Here is a 12,041-nt window from a genome sequence, read left to right on the forward strand (position 1 = left end):
ATTTTCTGGAGGATAGCTTTGGGCTAGTTTTACTTTTCAAGTTCTTTTTCAAATATAGTATGTTATATCATCAGTGTTATATAGCCATCTTAAGCCGTCATTCAGCAGCTACTCAGAAAACTTAGTCTGAACAATTACACTAAATTTTTAACTCCTTTTTCTACTTCACAGTGGTTTCCCCATCCCTGGTCCCCAGGTAGCAGGGATTGAGTTCAAGAATTCGTGCTTTCTAGGTGCGCACTCTACCATGTGTTCTACATTCCCAATCCTTTTGGCATTAGTTTTTGTCTGTTTGTTTGTTTGTTTTTCCACGTAGGGTCTCTCAAGTTTGCCTGATCAGGCCTTAGCAATCCTCCTACCTCAAACTCTGGAGCAGCTGGGATTACAAGCATGCATTACCATACCTAGCATACCCGTTTTTTTTAAACCCAGATCTATTCATGTTCTGCTACTAATGCGTCAAAGTTCTTTCTCTTGCCTTTCAATTGCTGACTTTGCTCCACAACCCAACTCTTATCTTCTCTCCACCTTGACAACATGAACTTTCAAGTCACTCTAATTGACAAATTCCCTTGACTCAACTTCCCAAGTCAGAGCGGCTCCTTTGCACCTGTGTTCTCCAGGACTGGCTTCTGTCTACCAAGTACCATCACATTTGCTGCTTCAAGCATAACCCGTGTTTCTGTAGAATTTTCTGACTTGGTGAGCATAGAAGTCTAACTCCTAATTTGTCATTAAAATCTAAGTTTTGATTTCCAACCTATAGTAAAATCTGTGCTTGGTAGGAGATTTACTTGTTCTTCTCCAGAATCGGTTTATCACTCAAAAGTGCCCAGCACTGGGAAAGCACTGCGCCCCGACGTGTACTCGAACGAGGGCTTGCGGGGCCAAGTGTTTACTGGACCATCTGCACGGAGCCCTTCCTGACCTCTGAAATTGCTTTGGAAGTACGACAGCCACTTTCCCTGCTTGCATTCCTCAGTTCTGGCTCTGCTTCTTGGAGCTGAGCATGTGGCAGGGCTGCTCGCAGCTGGGCTGGTTCTTCCTGCGATGTTAGCTCTGCTCTGTGACAGGCCAGTGCAAATTGAATTAATAGCCTTGGAGTTTCCTCTGGCCTGCCACATCGGCAGATTCACACCTGGTTTCTCACTGCTTTCTCTCCAAGCTCAGGCCCGGCCAAAAGCACAACACAAACAAGAGAGTAGGAGTCAGAAATTATCTGGGTTGGTCTGCACCGTACGCATAAGGATATCTCTTTGAATCAAGCTCTACCCCTTCACTACCCCCAAATCCAAGTGGATCAAACTAACGATAGGAATTCTCAGTTCTCTTCCTTCATACTTCTGAAATGGCTAGGTGAAAAGCAAAAAGTTAACCAGAAATAATGTGTTCAGTGAATTCTGAAACTAAAAAAGCTTTGCCACATATAAAATTCTATCACATTGGTTGGGCACTAGTGGCATATGCCTGTAATCCTAGCTACCAGGAGGCTAAGAGGAGGACAAGTGTAGTTCCAGCCAACCCAGGCAGAAAAGTACTCAAGATTTCACTTCAAACAGAAGATGGGATGGTGTTATGTGCCTGTTCATCCCAGCAACAAGGAGAAGTATAAAATAGGTAGATTCAAGTCCAGGAATGGCCCAGACAAGAAGGATCTATCTCAAAAAATAACTTAGCATAAAAGAAAGTTGGAGAAAGGACTCAGTGATAAGAATACCTTCTAGTAAGCACCAAAGCCCTCAGTTCAAACCCTAGTGCTGTCAAAAAAATAAAATAAAATTTGGTCAGGTAGCTATTATTATGGCTTACAACGAACAAACCAAGCTCTCAAAACAGTAGATGACTTCTAGAAAAAAAAAAAAAAAAAAGACTGGGTTCCCCAAACCTAAAATACTCTTTGATATGCAGTACCAATTATTTGGTAATAAGGAAGCAAACACACACACACACACACACACACACACACACATACACACACACACACACACACACACACACACACACACACACACACACACACCTACCCTAAACAACAGCAATACAACAACAAACACTAGCAAGAAAAAAGAAATGTGCTTTTTATCTCCTCCCACATGTAACTCATTAAATTAATTTGTATATGTAGACAGACACATAACAATTGCATTGTTCAGAAAGGTCTAAGCAATTTTCTGGGGCTTAATAACATGCTATATTGTGTTTAGATTCAGTGTTTTTCAAAATGTTCTTTTATTTAAAAGTCAGTCTGGGAAACCCTTGAAAATTCTGACTAGAACAGTTCTGACAAGTATTCTTCTTTTTTTTTTTTTGCCAGTCCTGGGTCTTGAACTCGGCCTGGGCACTGTCCCTGAGCTTCTCTGTGCTCAAGGCTAGCACTTTACCACTTGAGCCACAACGCCACTTCTGGCTTTTTCTGTTTATGTGGTGCTGAGGAATCAAACCCAGGGCTTTGTGCATGCTAGGCAAGCACTCTACCACTAAGCCACATTCCCAGCCACAAGTATTATTCTTAAAGTGGACAGCAGCACCAAGAATCCTGGCTGCTTTATCTTTCTTGTTTCCTTAGAGAACTTGTCAGGTAACAGATGGGCACCTTCCACTGGGGTAGGTGACTAAGTCTGCATTTTTGCTTTCTGGAGGTCTAGGTTTGTACCCATATGTATCTAGATTATTGCTTTGGAGGCAGGAAATCTGCAGCTGAGCTCTCCCCCCAAAGACTTTGGTGTTTTAGTGGCTCAAAGTGATCTCTGACCGATCAGCGTTTGTGCTGAGAGATTTAAATGCCAAAAATGTTGTATAAGCAATGGTAACTTGATGGATGAGCTTTTAACTCCAAAGTACAAATGAACCTTCTGACATATGGTAATCATTAGACCTCTGGATAAATGAAAGAAGAAAAAAAAACCACCCCAAAACCTTCTCATCTTCCTGTTCACAAAGAATCAGAGGTTGGCCATGTGCAAAGTATACAACCACAACCAATAAACATGGAGTCATGAAAGTCTAGGGTCTTCACAGGCATTTACCTTGGCACCGTCTTCCCGTTGAGGACAAGGAGAACCCTTCTGGACACAGACATTTGAAGCTGCCTTCAGTGTTACTGCATGTGCCCAAGGCGCAGATTTCTGGTTCTTCCACACATTCATCAATATCTAAAAGAATGGCATGTGTCAAACAAAGTCAGGATGCAGGGGAAACACCAGCAAGGATCAGATGCAAAATACGATAGTTCAACGCGTTAAGTGTGCTTCATAACTCTCGTGAGAATGAAGACACTTTCCTGTACTGTAAGGCTGTCAGCTGGGCTTCTGGCTGACTTTTGAAATACTAATTTTGACAGTTCTTGATGTAAACATGGATTCTACACCATGCAAAACCTACAGTGACAAATCTGTCTCGCACAGATGGAATTGAACTGCCTGGCCAATTTGGAAGTCAGAATGATTCCACACAACCCCTCTCCAGAGACCCTATTCACCACCGCATATTAAACAGACATTCTAAAATGGACCTCAGTTGTATGATCTAGACTTTGAACCAAATTTATTTCCCTATACTCTCCTGGAGCTTTTCCCAATACTCCATGCTCTAGCCCTAAGAACATTTTATAAGGGCACTAATATTCATGAAAATAAGCACAAATAGTTCAAACGAAAGGCATTGCACAAGATGAGACTTTTATGTCGGATTTGCAGGTTAATCCTTCTGAAGGCACACTGTTACCTTTCTAGTCCATCCTGTAACCTCAGCCTGCCTGCCTCTCGCAGCTGACAGGAACCTGCTACACTGGATGGTGTCAATACATCCTGGCTCCTACAACCGGTGGCTTGCAGTGAATTCTGAATCGCTTTTAGGTCACCAAGTGTCCTGGTTTGCCTGGAAGAAGCCCAGCTTATGCCTGCTGACTTGCCTTCATGTATTAACATTGACCTTTTTTGCTTCCACATTGTCTTTCTTGGGTCAGTACATTTCCTAATCTCTCTACTCTTGGGGAAAGGATAGGTACTCTAGTCCAAATTTCACCCACTCCTTGCTGACTTTGGCAGGAGTTTGTGGTGAAGAAAGGGGTTAAGTCTTACTTCTGAGCCATACTATTTGGGTGCAAATATTTGAAAACAACTACTAAATATCTCTTGGATCATGGGACTCTCATTCTTTTCTGTTTGTGCAAAGAGTTCTGCCCACACCAAAGTGATGTTGCATTGCATAATTCTATTCCCCAAAGCTCCAGTTCAGGAGAACTTGAACTCTACTACCTTGACTTCATATTAAATATTATAAATATCACATAATAGATATTCCAGATATGTGAAAGGCAAAGTAATTAGCCCCTTGCACAATTCAAACTCACATCTTCATTGTTCCAGGTTATTAGATTATAAGTGGGGTCATGTTCCCAGTGGTTAATGAATGAGTTTGAATTACTCCATTCCCACACTCCCTCCACCCCTGCATGCAACCTTTCCTTAAAAGGAAAATTAACTTTTGTTTAAAAAAAATCCACAAATACTTCTTTTTGGTTGATATACACTGCTACTTTGATTCTCATCCTTAAAGTGGAAATTAGCCTAGAGGCACCATCTTAATAAAATAAAACTTAATAAGCTGCTTTACATTTAATTTTGATTAATAAAAGTTTCTATGTAAAGATCACACCACTTGAGTGTGATATAAATTGGATAGACAATATAATTCCTCATCTGAATTTAGGACTGAGCAGTAGTGAGGCCCCGAGTTCAAACCCCAAACTGACCTCCCTCCCCACCCCCAACAAATAAAGATTCTAACTAGCTACCGAGGCTGTTTTTAGGTATAAACTCTCACCACTTAAAAACATCCAAGTCATGGATGCCCACACAGGGACACAGCACTTTGGCAAGCTGTACAAAAGCACAATAGAAAGGAGTCACAACCACAGGACCAGATACATGACAGAGATAAATAACCCCAGCAAGGATTAGCGTAAGAGTGAGCTGTTCTTTGGCTAGAATGATGCGACCATAAATCATGTCCTCAGACCTTGGATTTTTTTGCTGTTGTTGTTGTTAAATAAGCTATTCCAAAGAGAGACCATCACTGTAAGAACTTTGATTTTAGAAATCCTAAATCTCCAAACAAGAACACCTACCTTCGCACTTGTCATTCTGCAGACTGTACCCAGGGGGGCAGATACACCTGTAAGAACCATCCAAGTTTTGACAGGTTCCTGGTGCGCATTTTCCAGGTTCTAGAAGACATTCATTGATATCTGGAAAGCAAAGGGCAAAGGAGAGAGAAGTTCCCATTGGCATCCTTCCCACCAGACAATTCAAAGAACCTGGACTCAAAATTAAAGAACTTCATATAGCTAATGTAAGCCCCAAAAGCCTCGCAAGGAGAAGAAATGGCCCAATAAAATTAAAGTCTTATCAGCTTTCCAAGCACAATATGTCAATCCTATTTCCTCTACCCATCTCAGATGGAATAATTTTTGAAATGGGTAGATATAAAAAGTGTTTATAAAGATTTTAAAAAGGCATTTAAAAGATTTTAAGAGTTTACTACACAGGTATTTTGAACTAAAAAAAAAGTAAGAATCACGGCTGTTTGTCTTACAGGTATTTATATTTTAACTATTTTCTGTGGTTATTAAACTTAATTTTTTAAAATAAGAGGAAAAGATGGACGCACATGTGTGTGTGTGTGTGTGTGTGTGTTTAAAAAGAACAGTTAGAGTTTAAGACACACATCAGTGGTAGAGAGCCTGACTAAGCAAGCGTAAGGGCCCTTGCTTCAGTTCAAAGCCCAGTACAGCCAACAACAAAACAAAATAGGTGCAGTGGTGCATACCTGTAATCCTAGGTGTTTAAAAAGCTGACATCACACAGAAAGTTAGTGACACCTCTCCTCTCCCATCTCCTAAAGAAGCTAGGTGTGCTGGCCACTTAATAACCTTTGACCCGAGCTATGTGGGAAGACCGCACTCCAAGGCTTGCTCGAGACAAAATATAAGCCCCTCTCCAAAAATCCAGTTGCAAAAAAAAAAAAAAAAGCACTAAGTAAATAATAAAGTCTTTACAGGCAGTGTTAGTGTGATTTTTGCCTTCGAGCCATTGTCCGTGTGATTTTCGTCTATGTTTGCCCCACAGTGTGCAGAGGGAGGGACTGGGGTGGAGACTGCGGCGGGGTCTGCACGCCGTCCCCGTGAGCCGCGCGCTCACCCACACACGTCCTCCCGTCCGGAGCCACGTCGTAGCCCTCATTGCACTGGCACTGGAACGAGCCCACGGTGTTGATGCACTGGCCATTCCTGCAAAGGTTCCCGTTTCCAGTCGCACATTCGTCAACATCTGTGGAAAAACCTCTGCTATAATCCAAAGAAAACAGCGGAGCTTCACAGTGCTTATGCTGAATTTCAGTAGCCCTTAAGGACAGTGGAGCCGTAGGCCTGGCTTGAAACATCAGCCCCGATAGAACCAGAATGCTGCGTTTGTACAGTAGAGGCTGGCTGCTCACTGTAGGATCTGATGTAGCTTTGCTTTGACCTTCCTTTAGATTTTATTTTTAAAAGCTAAAATTAGTTGGCTGATGTCATCCTTCCATACTGAAGTTAGAAGCATACAGAATCAGCTTCTAGCTCGATGCAATATCTCACTGTCCTACCATGATGTATAAGGACAATTTATACATTCAATAATTTATTGAATAAAAATGGTAGCAGGGCACCAGTGATTCATGGCTGCAATCCTAGCTACTCATGAAGCTGAGGTCCAGAAGAATCAAAGTTCAAAGCCAGCTCTGGCAGAAAAGTCAGTGAGACACCATCTCCAAAATAACCAGCAAAAAGCCTGGCTGGAGGAGTAGCTCAAGTGGCAGAGTACCAGCTGTGAACAAACAAGCCAAGCAAGTGTGAGGTCCTGAGTTCAAACCTACGTATCATCAACCAATCAATCCAATTAGTCTATCAATGAACAGAGAGAGAGCCTGCAGTGAAACATGTAGACAAAAAGCTCCACGTGACTCTTAAATCACATAATTTGCTTTCGCATGTTTTACCCAGTTTAAACTTACTTTCATTTATTCTGAAATGTATCTTATTTACATCAAGGTAGACATCAAAGCTGTAACTGCCAACGAGCCTTTCGATGAAAGTGATAGGACAGCGGGTACATACGGTATCTGACAAGTCCTGGGATCAATGGTTAGCTATCACACGGCGCTTATTCCAAAAAATCCACGCAGTCAGCATGCTGAGAATGACCATCACAAAGAACACAGGTAAAGGTGACTTGCGGCCATGCACATTTTGCACACGCACCTATGCAGTCGTTGTTGTGGGAAAGGATGAAGCCGTGGTTACAGCGACAGTTGAAGGAACCGATGGTGTTCCGGCAGGTGCCGTTCCCGCAAGCATCTCTTTCGCACTCGTTAATGTCTGGGAGGAAGAAAGGCCATAGAGAAATGCAATTACTAACGAGGAGAGCACTTACACGCTTGCTGTGGGAGCTCAGGCTGAGACCCTCTAGAGGTCTGAGCCGTTTGCACCCACACTGAAACCAGGCAGCGGTGAGGGTCTCGGCCGCAGGAGCGAACCTTTTCCCTTGGCTGGCACGTGAGTGGAGGCAAGCTGAGGACATGGGAACTGGACAAGAATTATTTTCGTCTATTTACTTCTAGAATTCTCCACCCTTCCCACTTTTCTCAAATATTTTCACTTGAAATCGGAAAATATTCCGAGTGTGTCTGGGTCTTGATTTGTTGCCACCTTTGGCAAGCTTCACCTTTGAGGATTCTTGTTCTAGTTTACCCAAAAGCAGTGACTCACCTGGCACCACGCTGCAATCGAGCTGGTGAACCTGCGGCTGCGGAGCCCTGTTCCTTTTCCCAGGCCACCTCCAAAAACATACAACTCCCCCCTCCCCAAGGCCAACTGAACGCCCTCTCCGACAGTACCTCCAGGGATGGCACTTAACTTGGCGCTCCTCAATATTCCTGCGGAATTATTTGTCTTTTTATTGGCCTGAGGCTTTTCTCTGGCTATTTTCTAAAGCTATTCTGGCATCTTAATTTTTTTTTTTTTTTTTGCATTTCACTGTAGCAGCTAGCATCTTTTTTACAAAGAGTAGGCATATAATAAATAGAAGGAAAAAAGAAAGAAAAATACTGAATGCAAGAAGATGGCTATAGTGGGTTTGAAAGAGGAACAAAGTGGGGCTGGGAAGGTGGCTCAGTGGCAGAGCGCTTGCCTTGCATGCATGAGGCCCTGGGTTCAATTCCTCAGTACCACATAAGCAGAAAAAGCTGGAAGTGGCGCTCTGGCTCAAGTGGTAGAGTGCTAGCCTCGAGCTGAAGAGCTGAGGGACAGCGCCCAGGCCCAGAGTTCAGGCCCCATAACCGACAAAAAAGAAAGAGGAACAAAGACAACACCAATGTCCCATTCTGGACATGAAGATAAACTGTCTTTGCTATGGAATCAGGAAGTTATTACCGACCCCCAAAGTTACTCTCATATGTGTGAGGTGAAATACAGTTTCCAGATGAAGCAATCCATGAATGGCAAAGGCACAGCGACTTTGCCTGGATTCATCTGTAGCAAAAGGGCAAGGTTCTTTTTTGTTGTTGTTGTTAGGGTATTCCAAAAAGTTCAAATGGCAGAAAAAAAAAAAAGAGAGCGAGCGATGCAACATTTGGGCAAGGTCTCACGGCTGTGCCAGGCTCGGATGCGTGGGGCGGATAAGCCTGATTAATGCTGCTTTAACTTAACGTGTTGAGACTCTGGAGAGAATAAAAGTTTATGAGAACATTCCTTAATGGATGTGGGATAGCCAAAGGCCAGCCATTTACAACATGTGGTTCTTCCCACTGTGAAAGTGATTCAGGGTTGAAAGTCCCCTCAAGGCTTAGAAGAGGCTTAAAGTAGAAAAAGAAAAGAGGGAAAGTGAGAAACTGAATGATTATGGATTTGACTGTATTCTAAATCAGCCCTCTGACAGTACTGAGACCAAGGAAGGGTATTCAAATCACTAGCTCTTTTCACCTAGAAAAAAAAAAAAAAATGAGAGGCTGGGAAGATGGCTCAGTGGCAGAGCGCTCGCCTTGCATGCATGAGGCCCTGGGTTCGATTCCTCAGCACCACATAAGCAGAAAAAGCTGGAAGTGGTGCTGTGGCTCAAGTGGTAGAGCACTAGCCTTGAGCTGAAGAGCTGAGGGACAGCGCCCAGGCCCAGAGTTCAGGCCCCACAACCGGCAAAAAAATAAAATAAAATGAAAATAAATAAATAAATGATTCTTTGTTTTTGTCTTGCTTTTGGTACAACTTACAAATCTGGTTTTGAGAATTTGGTATAAACAAATTGATCTTTCTCAAAAAAAAAAAAAAAATGCTCAGACACTCAAAAGCTGCAACTGTTCCAATAATCTGAGCCTACCTAAACGTTACAGAAAAAAAATCACAGGCTAGTAGCAATAATAATAAATATCTTTCTCAATTTAGTCAAAAGTTCTTGTAAGGCTTGGAGTGGGGCTCAGTGGTACAGGGCTTGGCTAGATGTATACGGCTTGGGGTTGGATCTCCAGCATCCTAAGAAATGAATGTGTTACTGAAATGACAGCCTAATAAATACCAAGAAGAAGGTTTATTATATCCAGATTGCCAGGGAGAAGCAGGATGTCACTGCTGTAGACCTGGGTTTCTATTTCGTAAATACCAAGATATTTACGGCAAGACTTCATATTAAGTTTCATACAAATTCAGGCACAAATGACTTCTTCAAGATCTGAAGGAAAAGAAAGGATACGTGTATACTTACCCAAGCACATGGTTTGATCAGCATTTGTTTTAAAACCGGTGTGGCAAAGGCAGTAGAAACTTCCCACTGTGTCAATGCACTGCCCGTGGCTGCAGATGTTGGGGATTTCTTGACATTCATTGCGATCTGCACAGAAAAGTTGCATCTTAAGTGGGAATGTACACAGAGCAGTTTGTGTTTGTCTTTTTTTTTTTTTTGGTCCGGTCGTGGGGCCTGAACTCTGGGCCTAAGCGCTGTCCCTCAGCTCTTCAGCTCAAGGCTAGCACTCTACTACTTGAGCCACAGCGCCACTTCCGGCTTTTTTCTTTTTGCTTATGTGGTGCTGAGGAATCGAATCCAGGGCCTCATGCATGCAAGGCAAGTGCTCTACCACTGAGCCACCTTCCCAGCCCCTGTGTTCGTCTTCTTAAGTGAAGACTTAGGAGATAAAAAAATCAAACTCAATAACTTACTCCTAGGTATTATTCTCAGGATGAATCCTAACTCTACACTAGTGGTATTACACCTGCTGGCCATGCATCTTTTTCCAAATTCATTTCAACTTACTTTCAGAGTATGTTAGCAAAACAGTGAAAAACAGGGCTCGTTTAAAGTTCCAAAAGGTGGAGAAAACTTAGACATATATAATGAGGAGACAGTTGGGAGATGGTTTATTATTATTAGCATCATCTTTTAAGTAGTTGTACAAAGAAGTTGCCATTGAACAAATAGGAGGGGTTTTTTTTGTTGTTTTTTTTTTTTTTTTTCTGTTTGATGATCTGCCTAAGCAGTGCCTCAGATTGGGAAGTCAATTGAAGTGTATTGTTTTGACAACCACGGACGTTTGCAGTTTCCTCTGGAAATTTGTTTGGTTCTCTTTTTTGTGATCCACAGCCCAACCTGCCCCACGGTTATATCTGTGACCAACTGAATCTTTGCTACTCTCTTGAAATCCAGAGGGCAGGATTTGATACGCAGATTCACAGATGGCGTAATTACAGGCCTGCTTACATCCCGTTTTTAAAGGCTCTTACACTCCATATTTGCAGTAAATGGAAGGTGAAGGGAATTACATGATTCTGCTTTTCCTTTTGATACTACACAAAACCAGAGCGCTGCCTTTGCAGTAGCTGCTGTAAGTACACGGCATCTTGCTCCTGGATAAACAGCCACACTGTCACCTGATCTTGCCTACCGAGAGCTATTGGGACCGGCATGTCTTGCTTTCTAGAGCAATCCAGTCTACTAATGTGTGCTGGCTAATATCCTTCCAACTCACTCACAGAGAGCTGGTGAATCACCACACTAAAGCTAAGCACATCATTTAGAAGGAAAATTGGGATCAAGCGGCCTAGGAGGGATTGCTAGCTTATGCAGAAATGCTAGCTAATGACATAATTATTTCCACTTAGAAAATTTAATTAAAACGAACGAACTTCCCACCAGGATGGGCAGAGGAAACTGACTTCCACTCCCCAGTTGTGGGAGGGGAGCTGACCTTGAGGAATGACCTCCAGACAGTACTGCAGCTAAGTCTAGGTCCCAGAAAGCAAGGGAAAATGTTAAGGAAGGGATTTTCAATTAAGAAAAAAAAAATCTCTCCTTCCTTGTCCTACTTCATGAAGGTTTAGGAAATGAAGTGTGAGATTCTTGGGCATTCTACTTGTGGAACAAATAAGTTGCCATGGCTGAGAACTTACTTGTGAAGTGTTCATGTCTCAAGAAACTTTCACCAAGAAAACCAGGATTAAACTCCTAGAAGATTATGTTTGAGGTTGAGATGGGAGGTTTGAGCGGGTTTGTGTGTGTGTGTGTGTGTGTGTGTGTGTGTGTGTGTGTGAGAGAGAGAGAGAGAGAGAGAGAGAGAGAGAGAGAGAGTGCATTTGATACTGAAGTCAGACTCACATCCTGAGCTTAGACACCTACTTCTCTCTAACCTAGCCTCAAAGTGGGCATGAAGGTGATTTGGGGTTTGTATGAATTCAAATAAAAATCACACAGTGGAGAGAAAAACTTAGTTCTTTCCATTTTAAGCACAGGCAGAGGTGTACTTTACACCAGGCCTAAAAGCTGCCAACTATAGGATAGCATTTAAAGATGTCTTAAGAGCTTTTTTAAAGTAGGATGGAAATGAAGACATTTCCAGAAGAAAGTCTTCAATCCTAGTGGCTGGACAGTTGGAAAACTGAAGTACATTCCCTTTCTCCTGAGGGAAATGTACCACACCACAAACTCGGGTAGCACCAGAGGTACTTTATGCCTATTAATGCTCTG

At 42.5% G+C, this 12,041-nt stretch overlaps 1 protein-coding gene across 1 annotated transcript in view; it reads right to left on the reverse strand.

The window, feature by feature from the left end:
• Window positions 1-12,041, reverse strand: part of Fbn1 (fibrillin 1) — a 201,121-nt gene that overhangs the window by 25,537 nt on the left and 163,543 nt on the right. The window contains exons 45-49 of the mRNA XM_042687479.1: window positions 9,789-9,914; window positions 7,298-7,414; window positions 6,201-6,329; window positions 5,129-5,248; window positions 3,027-3,152 (exon numbers count right to left, since the gene is read on the reverse strand). Coding sequence (XP_042543413.1) covers window positions 3,027-3,152; window positions 5,129-5,248; window positions 6,201-6,329; window positions 7,298-7,414; window positions 9,789-9,914 — 618 coding nt within the window. The remainder of the gene's footprint in view (window positions 1-3,026; window positions 3,153-5,128; window positions 5,249-6,200; window positions 6,330-7,297; window positions 7,415-9,788; window positions 9,915-12,041) is intronic.

Source organism: Dipodomys spectabilis, unplaced genomic scaffold, assembly GCF_019054845.1.
Source record: "Dipodomys spectabilis isolate Male_0828 unplaced genomic scaffold, ASM1905484v1 ptg000108l, whole genome shotgun sequence".
In the NCBI taxonomy this organism is placed as follows: domain Eukaryota; kingdom Metazoa; phylum Chordata; class Mammalia; order Rodentia; family Heteromyidae; genus Dipodomys; species Dipodomys spectabilis.